This window comes from Coenobita brevimanus, chromosome 110, assembly GCF_032717465.1.
Source record: "Coenobita brevimanus isolate Jiangsu-jjx chromosome 110, ASM3271746v2, whole genome shotgun sequence".
NCBI lineage: Eukaryota > Metazoa > Arthropoda > Malacostraca > Decapoda > Coenobitidae > Coenobita > Coenobita brevimanus.
In genome coordinates, this window is record NC_137063.1 from 29,418,781 (window position 1) to 29,442,052 (window position 23,272).

At 42.2% G+C, this 23,272-nt stretch overlaps 2 protein-coding genes across 3 annotated transcripts in view; one reads left to right on the forward strand and one right to left on the reverse strand.

Annotated features, from left to right (window-relative positions):
• The window catches only part of LOC145417526 (tryptase-like), a 386,101-nt gene that overhangs the window by 303,420 nt on the left and 59,409 nt on the right, over positions 1-23,272 (reverse strand). The window lies entirely within an intron of this gene.
• Positions 1-23,272, forward strand: part of LOC145417451 (transmembrane protein 53-like) — a 208,102-nt gene that overhangs the window by 158,883 nt on the left and 25,947 nt on the right. The window contains exon 6 of one of the 2 annotated variants that reach the window (XM_080286144.1): positions 18,574-18,746. The exons of the other annotated variant lie outside the window; for it this stretch is intronic. Within the exon in view, the coding sequence (XP_080142270.1) occupies positions 18,574-18,746 (173 nt within the window). The remainder of the gene's footprint in view (positions 1-18,573; positions 18,747-23,272) is intronic. 2 annotated transcript variants of the gene reach the window in all.

Sequence of the window (23,272 nt, forward strand, 5' to 3'; positions counted from 1 at the left end):
GAGGAGATGGAGAAGCGTGTGCCTGCTTCTAGCTCTCAAAGCAACGGATATCTGCTTTGTGTTGCGCCAGTGCTAATGGCATGCACCGGCTCAAGCCCGTTATTGTTAGCCGTGCAAAGCAGCCTCGGTGTCCTCGTGGGGTGATGGATGTCCTTCCTGTTGTGTGGTACCATTCTGTGAAGGCTTGGTTCACAGCCCAGATCTTCAAAGACTGGTTTCACCAGCACTTCGTCAAGGAGGTCATCCATTACCTGACGAACACACTAGGAATCCCGCGCGACCAGGTAAAGGCCCTCCTCTTGGACAGTGCACCTGCGCATCTGTCTGACAAGGAGTTGGTGGCTAAGAATTACCGCATTAGGTTTTTTTTTTTTTTCTTTTTTTCTTTTTTACAGAACGGAGGAAGGAAAAACAAATCGGTAAAAAAAAAAAATAATCCATACACCAGATTCCTGGTGTCCTCTGTTCATAAAATATCTGTAACAGTTAGACTTGAACAGTTATGGGTTGAAATTTGGAGGAAAACAACTCTGGGGAAGCGAGTTCCAGAGAGATGCAGTTCGGGGAATGAAAGAATTCTGATAGGCAGAAGTTCTGCAATATGGTTGAGTGACATTCCAGTCATGAGCGCTACCAGATGCCCGTTTAGCACGAGGGAAGGCATGGAGAGGTGGCACCATGGATGCAACTTCGTCAGAGCATTTGCCAAAAAAATATCTGTAAAATAATGCAAGAGAGGCAACATTCCTGCTTACTTCTAGAGGAGGTAGTTAATATGTAATGGCAGGGTTGTTAATGATTCTAACAGCTTTATTCTGAATTTTGTCTAGTTGTCTTAATGCAACCTCTCCACAACCATTCCACAAGGGTGAGTAATATTCAAGCTGAGAGCACACATGACTCTTATAAATAATAGTTAACTGCTCATCGGCGAAGAAGTTATGGACTCTGTACAATAATCCAAGTTTCTCTGAGGCGGATGGAAAGCTGATGACAGGGAGTGCTGGAGCTCCCGTTTCATCAGCCCTCAGAACTAGTTCCTGACCATCCCCCTTTGCTGAACTTTTTCAGTGTCTCAGTTACACAGAGAGTAGGCCAGCATGCTCTCCAGTACAAATTTCTCTAACTATCTTCACCAAACTACATGCACAGTACACACTACACTTCCTATTCAAAATTCACCAAAAATGGTGTCAATTCACCCAGCCTCGGAGTCCCCAGGGGGGGGGGAGACCATAAATGCCCCCGCCCCTGTGTGGAGTACAACTCTCATGTGTGGGGAGGCTCCCCACATACAGCTCTTCTCAATAGGGTGGAGTCAAAGGCTTTTCGTCTCATTAACTCTCCTCCTCTTACTGACTCCCTTCAACCTCTGTCTCTTCGCCGCACTGTTGCATCTTTATCTCTTTTCTATCGCGACTTTAATGGTCACTGCTCCTCTGAACTGTCTGCTTGCATTCCTCCACCTCTACGACGGGCGCGTAGCACCCGTCTGGCAGCAAACTCTCATCCCTTTTCTGTCCAACTCTCTAATGCAAGAGTTAACCGTTACTCCCAGTCTTTCATTTATGCAACAGGTCAGCTCTGGAACTGTCTCCCTCTGTCTGTTTTTCCTGCTGCCTATGATCTCCAGTCTTTCAAATGTAGTGTGTCCAGGCATCTCAAAATGATCGGATCTTGAATTTGGCTCTCTATTGTACTGTATTTTGTTCTTCTCTTGGAGGGAACTGTTACTGCGGGCTCATGGCCTTTGGTTCCTTCTTCCTCGCATAAAAAAAAAAAAAAAAAAAAAAAAAGTGTTCTGACATGAGAGGTCCAGCTGAGGGCACTGTTAAGTGAGACACCAAGAATTTCAATACTTTTGGAGATGGGAATATTAGTAGCACTGAAGGTAATGTACGAATCTGGCAATATCTGTCTATTAGTAAACTGTATATATTTAGTTTTACTAGCATTAAAAGAGACAAAGTTGTTTTGTCCCCATTCACTGATTGTAGATAGATCTTGATTTATGGAGATGGCTGTACTGAGTTGAGAGGTTGAGATATTAGACTTTGTAAATGGATGTCTGAGTGTGAATGAACTATGTAGTGTTGAGTCATCTGCATATGAGTGAATGGGATTGTGAGTGACATAAGAGATCATTAATATGAACCAGAAATAGGGTTGGTGCCAGAACTGATCCCTGCGGCACGCCGGCGTTAATTGAGTGGAAACTGGAATATACATCATCTACTTTTACTGTTATTTTCCTGTCATTAAGATAAGAAGAAATCAAAGGAACAAAAGATGTTAGTCCATAGCAAGGGAGTTTGGACAGCAGGGAACGGTGCCATACTCTGTCGAAAGCTTTAGAGATATCAAGAGCTACTGCATGAGTTTCTCCAAAAAGATCAATTGATTGATGGATGGTATGAGTTAAGAGATTGAGTATATCAATCGTGGATCTTTCGTGGCAAAAACCGTATTGTCTATCACTAATTAAGTTGTTGGATTCAAGATGTTTAACAATATGCTTATTAATTAAAGTTTCAAATACCTTACCAAGAGAAGATGTGACAGCTATTGGTCTGTAATTGGAGGGGTCAGACGAACTTCCTTTCTTCGGAACTGGGTGGATATTGGCTTCTTTCCATGAATTTGGGAATAAAGAAGTACGTATGCATAGTCTGAATAATTTAGCTAGGACAGAGGCAAGTTCAGGGGAACACTTTTTCAAAACACTCATGTGCTATTCATCACATGCCTCTTCCAACTAAGCTTATCAGGGTACGCCACTAGATCAAAAGGGAATTTTGTACTGTGCAGTGCAACAGCTTCACCAGCTGCAGTACTACAGTCAACAGTCAGGGAGCTACCGGGTTATTCCACACAATGCTGTGCGAGGATTTATGAGTTTTGCTTCAGGTTCACTCACCTACTTTCTCATACAATGCACAATTGACTCTGGCACATTTTACATTTGCATATTTCAGAGTTTCAAGCACCTTTCTCAATTTCTACCACGATTTTATTTCTTAACTGATAATCATACTTGTGTTTTTTCACCCCCTTGCCATAGTCTTGCTTGGCCTTCCCTTTACCACCTGTTGTTCCAGGTTCACGGTGTCTTACACCGTTTCCACTACCACCCTGTCAACCTCCAGCTCCACTTTAAGCACAAGATGACTTATTTCCATGAACTGCTAATCAAGGAGGCGAGAGTGTAACAGTCAGCTTGTGGACACACTGAACACTTGTGGGAAAAAGGCTGAAACTGAGTGTTGGCACTCACATCGCTGTGGTGAGAATCCAAAACTTGTGGTGCCGGAGGGGGCTGAAATGCGTTTTTTTTTTTTTTTTTTTTTTTTTTTTTTTTTTCGTGAATATTCAATCACTGGAATGTTTCATGGCTGCTGCTAAAGTTTGTTTTGGCAGTCTGGATGTCATGAAACCCTGGTGCTCTACTGTATGTACAGTACTGTATTAGTGTACCGTATCATTACTGTATTGTTTTTATATGCTTAGTTTTCATCTCTTACTCTGGTAAAGTTTTTAGGATGGAGGGTCGAGACAGATAGAATCACAGTATCTGGCTCAAAGCTGAATGTTAAGCTGGATATGCAATATCTGCAGTTTTATGTTATTCGGCGTAGGGCTTGGCTGAATTACAAAGGATGATTGAGAGTTTACTGTATATAGTAATCCCTGTAATATCCAGATGTCCAGTAACCAGACACCCCAATATCCTGACATTTTAGACCTGGATCTTCGGAACCTTAAAAAAAAAAAAAAAAAAAAAAAAAAAAAAAAAAAAGATGTTTTTTCACATGTAATTTGAATTTGGCACGTGGCACCGACCGACTGTGTTTTGCCGCATACTTCCGCTGATGTCCTCCAGCGCAACGCTGCCTCCTCCCCATTTCCTGCTTACCCATCATCGTGAGTGCATGCTCATCACCATGGCCACCCACGTGCTCACTTTTGTGGTGGTGCCCAACCTCGTTCAGGCCCTGTTTTTCCTCTGCTGCCTCTTACTCGTGTGTGATGATGGCCCTGCTGCCCGAGCAGAGGAAACGAGTGGTTCTGGTTGTGGAGAAGAGGAGGGAGATATTGGAGAAGTTGTACGCAGGATGGTCGACGTCTGTCATCCTCCGAGAATTCATCCTGGCCCGCTCTACCTTGTTTGATATCAAGAAATCCCGGGACAAACTCACCCAGTACACAGCTGACTTTGCACTGAAGACCAAACGCAACGTGGAGAGGAAGGTTATTTACTCTCCAGGTGTGCAGAAATCGACTGCTTCACGCTGATTTGGTATCGACAACAACGTGCTGCTGATGTGCTGGTGCGTGGTACGGAGTTGAAGGCTGCCGCCGAGAAGTTTGCCAGGCTACACGACACCTCAGACTTCAAGGCATCCGAGGGTTGAATCTTCGTTTTCAAGTTATGCCATGGACTTACCAACCGTATGGCCCATGGGGAAGCTCTGGATGCCAACAAGGAGGGAGTAGAGGAGTTTCGGCAGAAGGTGAAGGGCTTGATCGACAGGGAGGGCCTCACTTTCGGTCAAGTCTACAGTGCTGATGAAACTGGTCTATTCTATCGCTCGCTGTCAGTGAAAACTGTAGCAGAGGAGATGGAGAAGCGTGTGCCTGCTTCTAGCTCTCAAAGCAACGGATATCTGCTTTGTGTTGCGCCAGTGCTAATGGCATGCACCGGCTCAAGCCCGTTATTGTTAGCCGTGCAAAGCAGCCTCGGTGTCCTCGTGGGGTGATGGATGTCCTTCCTGTTGTGTGGTACCATTCTGTGAAGGCTTGGTTCACAGCCCAGATCTTCAGAGACTGGTTTCACCAGCACTTCGTCAAGGAGGTCATCCATTACCTGACGAACACACTAGGAATCCCGCGCGACCAGGTAAAGGCCCTCCTCTTGGACAATGCACCTGCGCATCTGTCTGACAAGGAGTTGGTGGCTAAGAATTACCGCATTAGTTTTTTTTTTTTTTTTTTTACAGAACGGAGGAAGGAAAAACAAATAGGTAAAAAAAAAAAAATCCATACACCAGATTATTGGTGTCCTCTGTTCATAAAATATCTGTAACAGTTAGACTTGAACAGTTATGGGTTGAAATTTGGAGGAAAACAACTCTGGGGAAGCGAGTTCCAGAGAGATGCAGTTCGGGGAATGAAAGAATTCTGATAGGTAGAAGTTCTGCAATATGGTTGAGTGACATTCCAGTCATGAGCGCTACCAGATGCCCGTGTAGCACGAGGGAAGGCATGGAGAGGTGGCACCATGGACGCAACTTCGTCAGAGCATTTGCTAAAAAAATATCTGTAAAATAATGCAAGAGAGGCAACATTCCTTCTTACTTGTAGGGGAGGTAGTTTATATGTAATGGCAGGGTTGTTAATGATTCTAACAGCTTTATTCTGAATTTTGTCTAGTTGTCTTAATGCAACCTCTCCACAACCATTCCACAAGGGTGAGCAATATTCAAGCTGAGAGCGCACATGACTTATAAATTATAGCTAACTGCTCATCGGCGAAGAAGTTACGGACTCTGTACAATAATCCAAGTTTCCTTGAGGCGGTTTTAGCAAGTGATCTGACATGAGAGGTCCAGCTGAGGGCACTGTTAAGTGAGACGCCAAGAATTTTAATACTTTTGGAGATGGGAATATTAGTAGCACTGAAGGTAATGTACGAATCTGGCAATATCTGTCTATTAGTAAACTGTATATATTTAGTTTTACTAGCATTAAAAGAGACAAGGTTGTTTTGTCCCCATTCACTGATTGTAGATAGATCTTGATTTATGGAGATGGCTGTACTGAGTTGAGAGGTAGAAATATTAGACTTTGTAAATGGATGTCTGAGTGTGAATGAACTATGTAGTGTTGAGTCATCTGCATATGAGTGAATGGGATTGTGAGTGACAGATAAGAGATCATTAATATGAACCAGAAATAGGGTTGGCGCCAGAACTGATCCCTGCGGCACGCCGGCATTAATTGAGTGGAAATTCGAATATACATCATCTACTTTTACTCTTATTTTCCTGTCACTAAGATAAGAAGAAATCAAAGGAACAAAAGACGTTAGTCCATAGCAAGGGAGTTTGGACAGCAGGGAACGGTGCCATACTCTGTCGAAAGCTTTAGAGATACCAAGAGCTACTGCATGAGTTTTTCCAAAAAGATCAATTGATTGATGGATGGTATGAGTTAAGAGATTGAGTATGTCAATGGTGGATCTTTCGTGGCAAAAACCGTATTGTCTATCACTAATTAAGTTGTTGGATTCAAGATGTTTAAGAATATGCTTATTAATTAAAGTTTCAAATACCTTACCAAGAGAAGATGTGACAGCTATTGGTCCGTAATTGGAGGGGTCAGACGAACTTCCTTTCTTCGGAACTGGGTGGATATTGGCTTCTTTCCATGAATTTGGGAATAAAGAAGTACGTATGCATAGTCTGAATAATTTAGCTAGGACAGAGGCAAGTTCAGGGGAACACTTTTTCAAAACAATTGGTGGAATTCCATCTGGGCCTGGAGCTTTGTTGGTAGGCAGATTGTCTAGGATGGATTTTATGTATCTTGTCTGTATTTTAAGTGGGGCAATTTCGGGAGAATCAAGTTCCAGTGCTGAGACATTCTGGCTGATATCATCTATGGTAGAGTATCTGGCAAAGGTACTAGCAAAGATATCTGCTTTCCCATGTGGGTTATTTGTAATATTGCCATCTGAAGATTTTAGTGGGGGAATGGAAGATGACTTGTTAAAGTTATTATTGAAAGAATTAAGAGTTGACCAGAATATTCTATTGTCATTAGGGTTGTTAAGTAGTTTTGATGCTTGCTTTTGAAGAAAGTTTGATTTAGATAGATTTAATACTGCTTTTGCATGATTTCTAGCAATTTTAAAGTGGGAGAGTGATTCAGATGTTTTTGATTTTAAGTAAGAGTTATATGCTAATGACTTTTGGGCTGTTGCTCTGGCACAATTGCCATCAAACCATTTTGGAGAGTTTGATCTTTTAGTGAATTGTTGACTTGGTATGAATAAATCCATACCAGCTAGTATTAAGTCGCAAATGTGGGACTGGGTAGATTTGGGATCACTAGAGAAGAAAGACTGCCATGGAACATCAGCAAGATAATTTCTAAATCCATCCCAGTCTGCCCTGTCAAAGTGCCATCAGGTCACCCTGACAGGTTCAGAATGGGGAGGTGTAGGAGGGTTAACTAATGAGGCTTTGATGAGATTGTGGTCAGAGGATCCAAGTGGTGACAGTACCTCTATCCTGTATTGATCTGGATTATTTGTCAAGAATAAATCCAAGAGATGGGCATTATGGTCAGGATTATCAGGTATTCTGGTTGGTTGCTCTACCAACTGGGTGAGATTAAACGATTCCGCAAACAGCTCGCATTCTAGACCAGCGTCGTCAGTCCGGGCAGAATGCAATAACCATTCAACATTGTGTATGTTAAAATCACCCAAAATGGTAATTTCATTGCCAAGGGCAAGGTCAAGGTTACTCAACTGAGTGGATATGGAATCAAATACACTGGGTTCCGAAGAAGCATTGGGGGAACGATAAATGACACAGATATATTTGGTAATGTTTTTGCCACATAATACGACTGCTCTCATCCAACGATGAGGCTGTACCATTGGAAGTTTTTGGATGAGGTGATGGTTGTTCTCGAGGATGAGGACAAGCGCAGGGAGGAATGGAACACTCAAGGCCAGTGGACTGTGGAAAACCTTCGCCGCTACAACATCAAGTCAGCCATCTATAATTAGGCCAATGCATGGGGGGAAGTCTCTGTCAAGACTCTGGAAAGTGGTTGGTCTTGTCTGCTTCTTGGAGCTGATGTGGTGCACAACATTCTAGGTTTTGATGTGGATTACTTCCATGCATGTCTTCATGTGGCTGGCAACGACGTTGATGTGGACGAAGTGCTTGAGTGGTTGGATGACGACGAGGGCGATCCTGGGTATCAGATCATGTCTGATATCGAGATCGCATCTTCAGTTGCCGGTACAGGTACCCAGCTTGATGATTCCGACGAGGACGATGAGGACTTCTTTCAGCTCGCCACTACTCAGCCATCCCCAAGCTAAGCGCACTCCGGGAGCACATTGAGTTCGTTCTTGACTACCTAGAACACCCGGACTGTGACAGGGAGATGGGGTCCTGGTGATTTGTGGAGTAAGTGCACACTTTTAGGCAGTGCATCATCAGTTGCCAGAATCGCCATTCCTTACGTCAATCAACCATTGACAGTTCCTTCAGGCCCTGGCTTCACACCACTGCCTCCCCAAGACAGGGTTTCCACCTCCGAGCCACAGCCCAGCATATTGACCACGGTGGAGTTGCTACTAGACGTGAGTTTGCGGCTATCTTCAGAGTTGTCTGCAGTGGGTAGTCCATCACCACGTCCCAGCGAACCTGCAGCACTTACTCTCGGACTCTGACAGTGAATAAACAGCAAAAACTTGTTACTAGACCGCACGGGAATTTACAGTGTTGTACAGTGTAAAGAACATGATGTACAGTGTTAAGAAATTAGAATTTAGAGTGCAAAGGATTAAGTGTAGAGTTCTACTGTGCAGTGGAGAGTTTCAAGTGCAAGAGCAAGTAAGAAAAGAATGTGCAGTTGTAAGAAATTAGAATTCAGAGTGCAAATGCTTAAGTGCGGAGTGCAACACTGGTGAGTTTCAAGTGCAGCACTACTAAGAAAAGAATGCACAGTGTTAAGAAATTAGAATTCAGAGTACAAAGACTTAAATTCAGAGTGTAACACTGGTGAGTTTCAAGAGTATCGCAACTAAGAAAAGAATGTGCGGTGTTAAGAAATTAGAATTCAGGGTGCAATGGAGTAAGTACAGTGCAACACTGGATTACTGTAGGTACTTCAGGTGCACCTTCTTACTGTCAGAGTCTGAGAGGAGGCGGGTTATTCATTGCGAAAGCACGGACATGTTGTAAGTACCCTGGATACTGCTAAATATTTTCCATACTCGCCTCTAAATTGGCGACGATGTTGATGTGGACGAAGTGCGTGAGTGGTTGGATGATGACGAGGGCGATCCTGGGTATCAGACCCTGTCTGATATCGAGATCACATCTTCAGTTGCAGGTGTCAGTACCCAGCTTGAAGAATCCGACGAGGACGGTGAAGATGATGCGGACTCCTCTCAGCATGACACAGCTCCAGCCATCCCCAAGCTGAGCGCACTCTGGGAACACCTAGAGTTCATTCTGGACTACCTGGAACACCCGGACTGCGACAGGGAGATGGGGCCCTTGGGACTTGTGGAGGAAGTGCGTGCTTTCAGATAGCGCATCATAAATCGTCAGAATCGTCGTTCTTTGTGTCAATCAACGATTGACAGCTTTTTCAGGCCTGTGACCCCCGCTGTGCCCATCCCTGGCTCCACTCCGTTGCCTCCCCAAGACAGGCCCTCATGCTCCGAGCCACAGCCCAGCACATCAGCCACGGTGGAGTCACCGCTCAATGTGAGTTCGCGTCTATCTTCCGAGTTGTTTGCAGTGGGTACGCCATCACCACGACCCAGCGACACACCCCTAGGTCACCTGCCAGTGATACTCTTGGACTCTGACAGTGAATAGACGCTAAGAACTTCTCCACTAGACCACACGGGAATTTACAGTGTTGTGCAGTGAAAAAAACAGTGCATTGTGTTAAGGATTTACAGTTGTGAGTGAAAAGACAAACAATTTTTGAACTAAATTTAACGTAAATAGACTTGTGTGTTTTTGCTTTAGAAAATGGTTATAAGAGTGGAAAGAGTTAAAGTGCAGAGTGCAACACTTATTAAGTTACAATGGAGCATAAGTTAGACAAGAGTGTGCACTGTGAAGAGAATGGACTTCTGAGTGCGAATGACTAAGTTCAGTGCAAGACTTCATGAACAGTGTACTGCAAGTGCTTCAGGAAATCCTTCTTACCGTCAGAGTCTGAGAGGAGGCGGTTATTCATCGAGATGGCCATGGACTTGCTGTAAGTACGCAGAATGTTTCATAATGTACTTTACTGTATTTTCCATACTATACCTACCTCAAACACCTCATTTCACTCTTTTATGTCCCTTATTGGTGTGAATATGCTGTGTCTTAGGTGCTATGCATGTGCAGTAGGAAGGTGTTTTTCTGAGTTAGGCTAGGTTAGGGTCCATAAGTACCAGTCCAGGAGCCAGGGACTTGTAAGTACCCAGAATGTTGAATATTGTATGAACCTACCTCAGAAACCTCATTTTATGCTTCTTTTTCATTTATTTCAGTCTTTTATGTCCCTTATTGGTGTGATTTGGGTCTTAAACACATTAAGCGCTCTGGCACACATCGGCTCTCCTCACTCGCCCACTCGGGGCACCAAAAATGTGAAAAATACTTATTGGTTCTGGTAAACAAATCGGGGCCCTATCTCTGGGCACCAAAATGTGAAATAATTCTGGTATTTCCTAATAAACAACTCGTAGGTTGTTACTTGTCCATAAAGTTGTCCTTAAGTAATTCAAAACACATCTCATAGGGTTAGGTGAACCGTAACTTAACCTTAACTCACCAACATCAATTATTTCTCTTGTATCTCTTAGCTGATCCCTCCTTGAATTGGCCAATTTGTAAAGGTTACTTAGCTAGTGAAGAGGGAGTGCTCGACAACCGATGACGATGGGGCTGTTTAACTGAAGTTGCTTGAGCAATCAAGCGTCCTTTAGGTGCTTATGTACAACGTGCTAGCTTGACTATGACTAGGAACAGAGTGCGGTGTGTGGCAAGCTCTACCTCCCTCATAGAATGGTAGTTTGCCAACTATTAATTAATTACAGTACTAAATACAGTTAGATTACATCTTGATATGTACAGGGCAAATCTAACAAATTAATCTTAGTTTTAATTAAATTAAAGTTAAACCAAATATTCCCTTTAACTGTGTAAATATCTTAATTCCACATCTGCTTTTACACAAAGATCTTTCCATCCTCGCCACGTCATCTAACGTGCAGACGCAGTTTAGGTCAGTGGAAAATTCCATATAATTACATGTATTTACAATATATAGTTGTCCACGAGGATTAAACGCAGTAGCATTTAATTTATCAATAACAAGAATTATTAAAGAGAAGTGTGCATGGAAAAGTTTGGAAGGAATGAGAGAGTGTTTTTGATTGGTGATATGAATGGTAAAGTTGGGAATGTGAAGGTGGATGGAATAGTTGGTGAGTGGGGTGTGCCTGCTGAGATAGATGAGAATGGGAGTGCATTAGTGGACATTTGTGGTGGGAGGGGGTTGGTGATAGCCAATACCCTCTTCAGGCATAAAATGATCCACAGGTATACATGGCGAGTGATGAGAAGGGTGGGTGGTGAACTGAATGAAAGGAAGGCAGGGATTGACTATGTGTGTGTGGATGAAAGGATGCGAAGATGTGTAATGGATGCAAGAGTTTATAGAGGCTGGGGGAGTGGACTTTCTGACCACTGCTTGGTGGTGGCCAGAATTAGAATTCAAGTAAGATGGAGGAATAGAAGAAGGGAAAGACGAGAGGAAGGAGTAGTTGCAAGGAGAGTGGAAAGGTTACAAGAGGATGAGAAAAAGGCAGAGTATAAGAGAGAAGTGGAGGAACGATTGGGCAAATATGAATTGGAGCAGATGGGAGACGTGGAAGGTGTGTGTAGGATATTTACAGAAGAAATATGTGCAGCATGTGATGTGGTGTGTGGAAGGAAGAGAAGACGGAGGGGGGTGCAAGGAACAGCGTGGTGGACTGAAGAGGTGAGGCTGTGGCACAAAAGAAGAAAGCATACAATGAATGGATGAGAAATAGGGGCGTAGAAGTGGAGAGGTGGAAGAGAGAGTTATATGTAGAAAGAAAGAGAGAGGTGAAAATATTAGTAAGAGAGAGTAAAAACAGAGTGGATGAGGAATTTGGAAGGAATTTCAGTGTAAAGTGGAGGGACTGTAAGAAAATGTTCTGGAAAGAGGTGAAAAGAGTAAGACAGGGTGGAAGTGAAGTTAGCAGGGGAGTGAAAGATAAAAATGGTAGATTACTAGTGGAGAAGGGAGAAAAAGTGAGCAGATGGAGAGAACACTTTAAGGAATTGTTGAACATAGAGGATGGAAGTAATGCGAGTGTAAGTGGCTGGGGAATGGCTGGGAGGAGGAGGGAGGTGAGAAGACAGGAAGAAATCAGTAGGATAGAATTGTGGAAGCAATGAAGAAAGTTAAATCGGGGAAAGTCCCAGGAATTGATGGAGTGTGTGGTGAAATGCTGAAGCATGGGGAGAGATAGTAGTAGAATGGATGTGGAAGATGTGCAGATTGGCCTGGGAGGAAGGTAGAGTCCCGGAGGATTGGAAGTCAGGTATAATTATTCCCTTGTACAAAGGAAAAGGGGAAAAAGAAGTGTGTGGTAATCATAGGGGCATTTGTCTTCTTAGTGTAACAGGAAAAGTGTATGGTAGGATACTTATTGACAGAGTTAGAGAAAGAACAGAGAAATTAGTTGGAGAAGAATAGGGAGGCTTTAGGAAGGGAAGAGGTTGTGTAGATCAGATATTCATTCTTAGATCTTTAGTGGAAAAATTTCTAGAGAAGGGAAAGAAGTTGTATGCGGCTTTCATGGATTTGGAGAAAGCATATGACAGGGTGGATAGACAAGGATTGTGGAAAGTGTTAAGAATATTTGGAGTAGATGGGAAGTTGTTGAATGCTGTGAAGAGTATGTACGATGGTGCTAAGGCTGCAGTGCGTGTGGATGGTGAACTAAGTGAATTTTTCTGTTTGAAAGTTGAGTTGAAACAGGGATGTGTCATGTCTCCATGGTGGTTCAATCTGTACATGAATGGGGTAATAAAAGAGGTACAAGGTAGGGTAGTGGATATTGGAGTGGCCCTGGTGAGAGAGGATAGTGTTTGGAAACTCCCTGTACTGTTGTTTGCAGATGATACTGTGTTGTTGAGTGAAGACGAAGGGGAGCTGCAAGGCTTGGTGGATGAGTTTGGGAGAGTGTGTAAGAAACGGAATCTAAAGGTGAATGTAGGGAAGAGTAAAGTGATGGTCTTTGAGAGAGGTGAAGTCAGTGAATGTACAGCGAGGTTGGATGGTGAGGAATTGGGAAATGTGAGTACGTTTAAGTACTTGGGTAGTGTGATGAGTAAGGATGGAGGTTTGGAGGGTGAAGTGCTTGAAAGGGTACAGCAGGGAAGAAAAGTTGCTGGTTCTTTGAAAGCAGTGATAAGAAACAGGGAAGTGAGCATGGAAGTGAAAAAGTTACTACATGACGGTATTGTGATACCAACTCTAACGTACGGAAGTGAAGCTTGGACGTTGTTGGAAGAACACAAGTCAAGAGTGAGAGCATTGGAAATGAGTTATTTAAGAGGAGCCTGTGGAGTCACATGGAGAGACAGGCTGACGAATGAGGATATAAAGGAGCGTTGTGGTGTGGATGTGGATGTGATAGGAAGCGTTATGAGGAACACACTGAGGTGGTTTGGCCATGTGGAGAGGATGGAGGGTGAAAGACTGACGAAGAGAGTGTATGTGAGTGAGGTGGAGGGGGGAAGAGGGAGGGGGAGGTCGAGGATGAGATGGAGGGATGGGGTGGAGAGGTATATGAGAGAGAGGGGGGTGAGTTGGGAGCAGGGCAGTGAAATGGCGGGGGACAGGGCGACTTGGAGGCAATTTGTTTGTGGCCACCCCAAATAGGATTGAGGCGTCTGGCAATAGATAGATAGATAGATTAAAGAGAACGTACTTTCAGGGTTATAAAAACTGCTTGAACTGTTAACAACGGTCTCTAGATTTCCTCTGCTTTTAACCAAGGGCAACTATAATAAAAGTAGAGAGCGCAACTGCTCTGAGGGAAAATATTTCCCACATTTTTTTTTTTTTTTTTTTTTTTTTTTTTCCCCCAGAACAGAGGAAGGAAAAACAAATGAATAAAAAAAAAAAAAAATCCATACACTAGATTACTGGTGTCCTCTGTTCATAAGATATCTGTAACAGTTAGACTCGAACTGCTGAACTGCTGTAGGTTGAAATTTGAAGGGAAACAACTCTGGGGAAGCGAGTTCCAGAGAGATGCAGTTCGGGGAATGAAAGAATTCTGATAGGCAAAAGTTCTGCAATATGGCTGGGTTAGCACCCGGCATAGTAAATGGTTTCCTGGTGAACAGGAAACCATTTGGGTTGTCATGCAGTGTAGAGTGTCACCTGTAGATAGAAAGAAGAGGAAAAAAAGAAAAAAGGAAGGACAAAAGAGGAAAGAGTGTCGTAATTCAACACTGCTAAAATTATTGGATGTGAAATGGTGTGTTTACGCTCGATCAGCAGGCCACGCACACACATTGCTCACACCCTGCCTCTTGTTTCTCACTGTATTGCTACTTGTCACTGTGTATCTCACCACATTGCCACCTCTCACTGTGCACCATACTTTTTGTTCTTTCAGCTATTTTCTTGTTACTTAATGCTTTCAAAACAGTTTTTTCACTTACCTCAATGTTAGATAAGCTGTTACCCTCTTCCCTGACACCCAGACATCACTCCGTCCCCTGTCATTGTAAGTGATCGCTGATTTATCACTTTGCACAATCTAATTAACCATTTTCTGTGCCCAGTGGAGTTCCTACAGGTTTTATGTGGTCTGTAATGAATGCTGTACTAGGTATGATCAGGAGGAGGTAAAAAATTATCAGGAGGGCCAAAGGAGGGATTTGGGAGAATTTTGGGATTTCACCAAACCAGTTATCCATATAACACAGGTTTCATGACATGTTTCAATTTGCCTGGTAATATTCCAGGATACATTAGCTACACAAATGGAGGGTCTGAAGTATAATTATGCACTGTAGATCATTTCAGTTCCAAGCACTTCCACTTTATTCTGTTTGGCTGCCATTGCATAGTATTGGCTCCGTCACTACGATGTCTTACTTTGTCTAACTCCTAAATGCTTTATTTCACTATTGAGAATCATAAGTACAAATGCAGTCATTTCGCAGTTGTAAGTAAGATTTGTTTCTGCAGAGAGAACAAGAACCTGGATGATTTTGTACACTTTTTTCCTTTCCCAGCATATAAAAACAAATCCCATTGAGCCGAAGGATGTCTTATTAATTTTATTCATTTTCCAGATAGTATATGTTAATGGCGATTGGTGAAAAAGATAACTAGATCTGATGTGAGAGGTGTAAGGCTGAGAGGAAGACCACGAATAGGATGGATGGACAGTGTGAAGAGAGCACTGGATGCGAGAGGGATGTCTGTTGAGGAAGGAAGAGTGGTTGTGCGTGACAGAAATAAATGGAGAGAAATTGTGAATGAATAAGTGATGACGCAGCCCTGAGGGGATATTCTCCCGCATTTGGTCTGATCAGCTAGTCAGGTCAGGTGTGGGTAAGGGGATGGGTCTGTTATGATGTGGCAGGGGTAAACCAGCTCTGCTGTCGGGCCCTGCTGCGGATGTCACTGATTCCATTGCGCAGTTGACCCTTGTGCGGTGTGGTGTGGTGAGGATCTGTCCGTTCTCCCCTGGGGGCTAAGATGCGAATGAATGTGTTTGAATGGATGAATAAATGGGGAGTGTGTCGTCCTGTCTCGGTTACCTCCCTTTCTGGGGGAAGCAGCCCAGGTATATAGATAGATAGATATGTTAAGGGTAGACATTTTGAACTAGAGGGATTAGATAAACCCTTAATAAACCCTATCAGTTTGAGAGGTAGGTGGGGGCACTGGCCATCCACTCACTTGATGTAGTGCTGCTCTTGGGTGTCTGCCCTTTCCTCTCTTCCATCCTTCTTTCCTTCCATCCTCTTCTGTTTGTCTTTCCTTCATTCTTTCCTCATCCTTCTGCATACGGTTGACTTTACACTCCCACTTCTGTCTTTCTTTCCTTCATTTATTCCTCTTCTTTCCGCCTGTGGGTGACTCTGCACTGAGTGACAAGCCAAATGGTTTCCTGTACACCAGGAAACCATTTACTATGCTGGGTGGTAACCATATAACTAAATTTTGGTGCCTGATAGTAATTATGGCACTCTAATTGGATTGAGCTGGTGAAGGTTATATCCAAGGGGTGGTTGGGGTTTATTGCTCACGTAATGCCACTCAGGGATGAGTGAGGCTGGTCACTCTCATCTTAAATGTCAGGACCAACTTGCCTAGCCCCGGGCTCCTGTGCTCCTCATGGGGCAACGTAGGATTGGATGGTGGATGGATGGATGGAATAAATTTGTCTGATAGCAGCAAGAATAGTCTAAAAAAGACATCACCTGGATTCAAGGGATGAAGGAAATTGGCCATATACTGTATGTTTGTGAAGCCATACCCATCTTAGGAATTACTTGTTGATTTTATAGGTGAGTCTACTCTTTAACTGAAGATTGTTAATTCCCATTAGTTTCAATTGTGAATGGTTTTATTGGTAAGATTCTTGTTAGTTGGAATAAATAATAGTTAATGAAATTTGCAGGTGCATCCAAAGTAATTAAAGGAAGTGAAATTTGGAATTTGCTGGAAGAATACTAATCAGGTGCAAGGGGAATGGAGATAAAAATGGAGTTTTGTGGAGACAGACAGACAAACAAGAAAGTTAAGGAGCATTGTGGTGTTGATGTAAATGCACTGGAAAGTGTTAGAAGTACCCTAAGATGGTTTAGCTATGCAAAGTGCATGAAGAATGAGAGATTGGATAGGAGTGTGTGTGTGAGTAAGGTGGAGGGGTTGGGGTAAGAATAAGGTGGAGATCTTTATTTATTGGGTGGTGTGAGATTGGGAGAAGGCAGCCTGATGATGAAAGACAGGCCAACATGGTGATTTGTGTGTGTTCATCTCCTCTGGGATTTATGCAGCTGGCAATAGACAGACAGACTATTTTTAACTGTCTGATTTACTGCATTCTTCCACACCACATAAGTATAGTCAGTCCTCACTTGAAACCCAGGATGTGTACAAATAAAATGCTGTTTAAAGTAACACAGCTTTAACCCTTTAACCGCGGGTGTCATCTCAGAATGTCATTGCAAAAACTGGACCAAACCGCGGGTGTCATTCTCGAATGTTTGTGAGTATTTTGAATACCCCGCGTTTTTTCCGTGCGCCAATTGTTTCAAGGGAGAGTAGCTATTAAGTTCTTTCACTCCAGCCGACCCCCACCTCCCTCCTCCCACCCCTCGGGCCTCCACCTCCCACCCCCCGGGCCCCCCACCCCACCCCTGACCAACACGCATCAGTATCTGTCCAGCTGTGTGAGTGACAACACCGCTGATGTGGCAGTGAAGTGCAGGCAATTACAGTGCCTTTTACCTGCCTCAGTGAACACAGAGTGGGTGTTTATCGTATGTGCAGTGTTCATATATGTTTATACTGTAGTATTATTATCAGAATGAGGTTGGCATTTGGTAATGGTGTGTGAGCGAAAAATAGTGATTACAACACCGCTGATGTGGCAGTGAAGTGCGGGCAATTACAGTGCCTTTTACCTGCCTCAGTGAACACAGGGTGGGTGTTTATCGTATGTGCAGTGTTCATATATGTTTATAGTATTATTATCAGAGTGAGGTTGGCATTTGGTAATGGTGTGTGAACGAAAAATAGTGATTACAACACCGCTGATGTGGCAGTGAAGTGCGGGCAATTACAGTGCCTTTTACCTGCCTCAGTGAACACAGAGTGGGTGTTTATCGTATGTGCAGTGTTCATATATGTTTATAGTATTATTATCAGAATGAGGTTGGCATTTGGTGATGGTGTGTGAGCGAAGGTAATGGTGTGTGAGCGAAAAATAGTGATTTTAGATCGCTCACTTCTAACGGCACTGCCCATCCAGTGATAGTCAACGAAATCATGAAACCTACATCATTGCAAAGCCGAAGGTTAGTACTTTCTAATGGTACCATATTTTTTGCTCTAGATTTATTCTGTGCAGAGTTATAAAGGTTTAAAGTTTGATTACATTTTGGCTGAAACCCCCGCGGGAGAGGCCAGTCGGGGCCAAACAATGCCTGCGGTTAAAGGGTTAAGTGAGACATGTTGGTTAATGATTGAGAAGTTATAAGCACAACAAATACATAATTCTGATTTCAGAGCAACTTGATAATGAATGGCCATCAGATCACAAGCAGCTGTAAATGAATAACAGCTGTTAATTAATCAGAAACATTACTAATGAACAGCTTTAAGTGAATCCACTTTAAATGTGGACAAACTGTACAGTTGTTATTGTCTAGGGCTATCCTCTCTTTTCCATTCAGAGACCCACAGAGGCACTGTCTGAGTGCATTAATTTCAGTGCAGTTTATCAGATCATTGTAATAGATCGATGATATGTTCCAGACAATTACAGCTTTTATTTCTTACAGCTGGTAGCTACTTTAAATTGGGGGAAACTGGCAGATCATTTTTATGATTAACAGTGGAACTTTCATCGGCAATAATTCTTATGTAATTTCTGTATGGTTCATTGCAAATAAGAATGTTAAATGAGAAAGGTGACCTGTAAACTGTATCTTACTAATGTTTTTCCACCCTGCTCTGTTTTTCCAGCCTGGCAGACAAAGTATCATCATTAACAGACATTGAGTGCATTATCAATGCACAGCAGAAGGTAGCACCTGTATTGATGTACCTTATACCAGAGCAGCAGCAGGTTCCCCATGTCACAATAATGAAGTACCTCGGCGATCACAAATACAACAATCTCATCACCAGCTTTATTGGTGAGTATTGCATAGGTGTATGTAAATTTAATGTTTACAGGTATTATATTGTGCTGTGTTGTTTATTTCTAAAATTTCACATTTTGTCCTATTGCCCCATTTCTTCCATTTCAAATGCTCATAATATTTTCTGTTACTTACACCTTCCATCCTGCTTTTATCTGCAGCTGTTCTGAAAAACATCATTTCTACAGCCTGTAACCTAGAAAGATCCATTACACACACTGTCCAAGTTGCATTCCCTTATGAGAGTTTTGGAAGTAGTAAGCTTCCATACTTGTCCTCATCATCTCTGTCCTAATCATCCCACCCTTCAGAATACTAAAAAGTTCTCCAACCATTCATCTTCCCTTAAGTGATCTCTCATCATTTGCTCCCTATTTTGCTTCCATTTTATTATTCATCGGATGACTTTACATTAATTTTCCACCCTCAGTCGTATATTTTGTCACCTTCCGAAAGTAGTCCTATAGTTTCAGACTTCTTTACATTCAATATTCCCTCCCCCCCCCCTCTCTCTCTCACACACACGCACATATATATGAAGTTATGATATATATGTAATTAGAAACTGGAGAGAAAGTCAAGAGAGACATGGCGGTAGGGTATGTTCCCCCTAAGACGAGAGCATGGAATGCTTACGAATACCAGGAGATGTTGTCAGATATGGCTAGTTATTTACAAATAACAATTGAGAAAAGCAACAATATAATTTTGGTGGGTGACTTTAACTGTAAAGAGGTGAACTGGGAAGAATGGGGCTCAGGAGGCAGCGAGGACTCGTGGGGCACTATACAGTATTATTAAATATAATAATGAATAATGTGATGACGCAATGGGTCAAAGAAGAGACACGGTTCCGAGGTGAGGACACACCATCAAGGTCAGATTTACTGTTTACCAAAGAACCCGATGTAATAGAATCATTGAAATATTTCTGTCCTATTGGAAAAAGTGATCATGTTGTCATTATATTCCAGATGATAATAGGGAACGTCGAGCCAAGAGACGAGCTTCATAGACAGTGAAGATACAACTTTGGGAAAGCTAATTTCACAGGACTGAGAAAATTTTTTGAAAGTGCGGATTGGGGAAAATTCAGAGAAACGAGAGATACAAAGGAAGTGGGATATCTTTCTAGACCTCTATAATTTGGAAGTGGAAAAATTTGTGCCAAGAGCAAGAGGGAAAGAAAACAGGAAAAAGGAGTGGTTTAATAGAAGGTGTATGATAGCAAAAAAAGAGAGAGAGATAAGGCGTGGAACATCTGCAGAAAGAGAGGTAACAACAAAACAAAGGAAGAATATAAAAGAACTAGAAATGAATACACAAGAATACGTAGAGAAGAAGAAAGGAATTTTGAAAAAGGTATAATAGACAAATGCAAGGATGAACCCAAACTGTTTTATAGATTTGTTAATGGCAAACTGGAACAAAAGGAAGAAATCACCAAATTGAAAGTAAAAGGAGAGGTCTATAAAGATGCAGCAATGCAAGCTGAAATAATGAACAAATGTTTCCAATCAGTTTTCATTAATGAAAAAGAGTTCGTGGAAAGGGAGGGAGTGATTAGAAATGTACCAGTGATAAAAGATATAAAAGTGGAGGTAGGAGGAAGTGTACAAATTATTGAAAACCCAAGATGTAAGGAAAGCCCCAGGACCTGATGGAATTTCTAATTGGGTACTGAAGGAATGCAGAGAACAACTGGCAGATAAAATTCACAGTTTAATCATGTGTTCTCTGGAAGAGGGGAAAGTGCCAAAAGAATGGAAGAGGGCAAATGTGGTACCAATTTATAAGGGAGGAAACAGGGAAGAACCCCTGAATTATAGACCAGTGTCTCTAACCAGCATGGTCGCAAAATTATGCGAGAGAATCCTGAAAGACAGATGGATAAAATATCTAGAAGAGATGAATATTTTGGCCGAATGTCAGTTTGGATTCAGAAGTGGAAGGTCATGTGTTTCTAACTTGTTGAGCTTTTACTCAAGAGCGATTGACTTGGTACAGGGGAGAGATGATTGGGTGGATTGTGTGTACTTAGACTTAGAGAAGGCCTTTGACAAGGTACCTCATAAGAGACTAATGTGGAAACTAGAATATATAGGAGGACTGAAGGGGAAACTCCTGGAATGGATGAGAGACTTTTTGAGAGACAGACAAATGAGGACAGTAATAAAGGATAGGATATCTGGATGGAGGGAAGTAACAAGTGGAGTCCCCCAAGGCTCGGTGTTGGCGCCAGTAATGTTTCTGATTTATGTAAATATGGTAGATGGAGTGAACAGTTATGCAAGTCTGTTTGCTGATGATGTAAAGATCTTGAGGAAGGTAGAGGTTGAGGAGGATTGTAAAATGCTGCAGGAGGATCTGGATAGGATACATGATTGGAGCCGGATGTGGGAAATGAAATTTAATGTAAAGAAATGTAAAATATTGGAAATGGGTAAAAGTACCAGGAGGCCATCACTGAATTATTTGTTGGGTAATGAATTAATCACAAAAATGAGAGAAGAGAAAGACTTAGGAGTGCTGGTCCAAGATAGTTTGTCACCTGAAAAGCACATTAATAAGATAGGTAGAGAGACTTATAAACTCTTGACTAACATAAGAGTAGCATTTCATTATATGGATGAGGAGATGATGAAAAAATTGATAGTGGCCATGATCCGCCCCAGGTTAGAATATGCAGCAGTAGTGTGGTCCCCACACAAAAAGAAAGATATAAACAAGATTGAGAGAATACAAAGAACAGCAACCAAGATGGTTCTCAGTCTGGCAGATCTGTCATACAGAGAGAGGCTGGAAAAGCTGGATTTGCCTTCCTTAGAGGAAAGGAGAAAGAGGGGAGACATGATTGCAGTGTTCAGGACCATGGTGGGAGTAGATAAAATTGACCGAGAAGATCTGTTTTTATGGGATAAGAGAGTAACAAGAGGACACGGAATGAAATTGAAAAAGTCAAGCTGCTTGAAGGATATCAAGAAACATAGCTTTCCTTACAGAAGTATAGATTTATGGAATAGCCTTGACAAAGAGATCGTCCAATCAAAAAATTTAAATAAGCTTAAAGCTAAATCTGACTTACTGAAAAACAGCGATGGGAACCCACGAGCATAGCATATTTCGTGTGTATCTCAATTAGGTATATTGGGTAAATACATAAGTATTTGGAACGAATTAGACGAAAAGGTGGTACAGGAGAAAAACATTCATGTGTGTAAAAGTAAACTAGATAAATGTGGATATGGAGATAGGACAGCACGAGCATCGCTCAATTCCTGTATACTACAAATAGAACACACACACACACACACACACACACACACACACACACACACACACAGGGGAGGGGGCCTGAGACTCTGTAACAGGTGTACCGAGTTCACACACACGAATGAACAGCCGGAGAGATCAAACGTCCCAGCCATCGCTGCTAACCTTAAGTAGTTTCAGGAATTTTGTCTGTCCTGTCTCCTAAGGTCTTGTCTTAAATTTCAAATAATGAAAGTTAATAGACTACCAAAAATGTAAAGATTTATTGGCTAGAGTATACATGAATGTTTGTAGTTTTTTGCGGTAACAGCTGTTTTGGTACTTAACATCAAACATGGCCGAAAATGTAAACAGTGAGGGACTCGAATTTCAAGGATTTGATACAAATACCAATGTCATGGACCTGGTTAAAACATTAATTATGAAGATTAGTGAACTTGAAAAGAAAGTAGAGAATCTAGTGATAAAGGATGTGTCTGAAAATACGGATACTACCATACAGAGTCTGATCCAATCCAATGAAACAGCGAATGAAGAGATTAGAAATTTGAAGCGGGAAAATGTTGAATTTAGGAGGAAACTAGAAGAGAGTACTAATAAAATGAAGAAGGTGAGTAATGTATTAGAAGAGCATAAGGCAAAGTGGGCACACGTAGAAGAAGAACAGAAAGAAGTGGTCAGCTTAAGAGAGATCATCCAGGAAGAAAGGGAAATGAACAAGAAAAAAATGGAAGAAAATGTAGTGAAAATACTGAAGAAAAAAGAGAAAATAGTGAGAGAAACTGTAGAAAGGAACAGATGTATAGTAATATTTGGAAACAGGGAAGAGGAAGAAAAGGTTAGGTTCGTAAGACTCGAGAGAGACATGAACCTGGTGAGAGGAATATTAGGCAAGATTGACCCCGAAGGAGACAAGTGGGTAAAATTAATTGAGGAAGTAAGGAGGATAGGGCCTTTTAAGAAAGGGGAAACAAGACCAATGAGAGTCAAGTTTACATCAGAAAGTGTAATAAATGAGATACTTAAAGTGACCTGGAAATTAACCCCTACACCGCGGGCTTGTTTACCAATGACTTGCGTGTGCCGCGGGGTTATTTGGGCTCCGACAGACTCTCAAAAAATATTTGCCAAAAATCAGTTATTAGTCCTAGAATAATAAAATTACATATGCTTATGGCACATACCTTCAGCTTTCTCGTGGAATGATTGTTGAGCCTTCGTCGGTTACCGTAGGACTCGTGGAGACC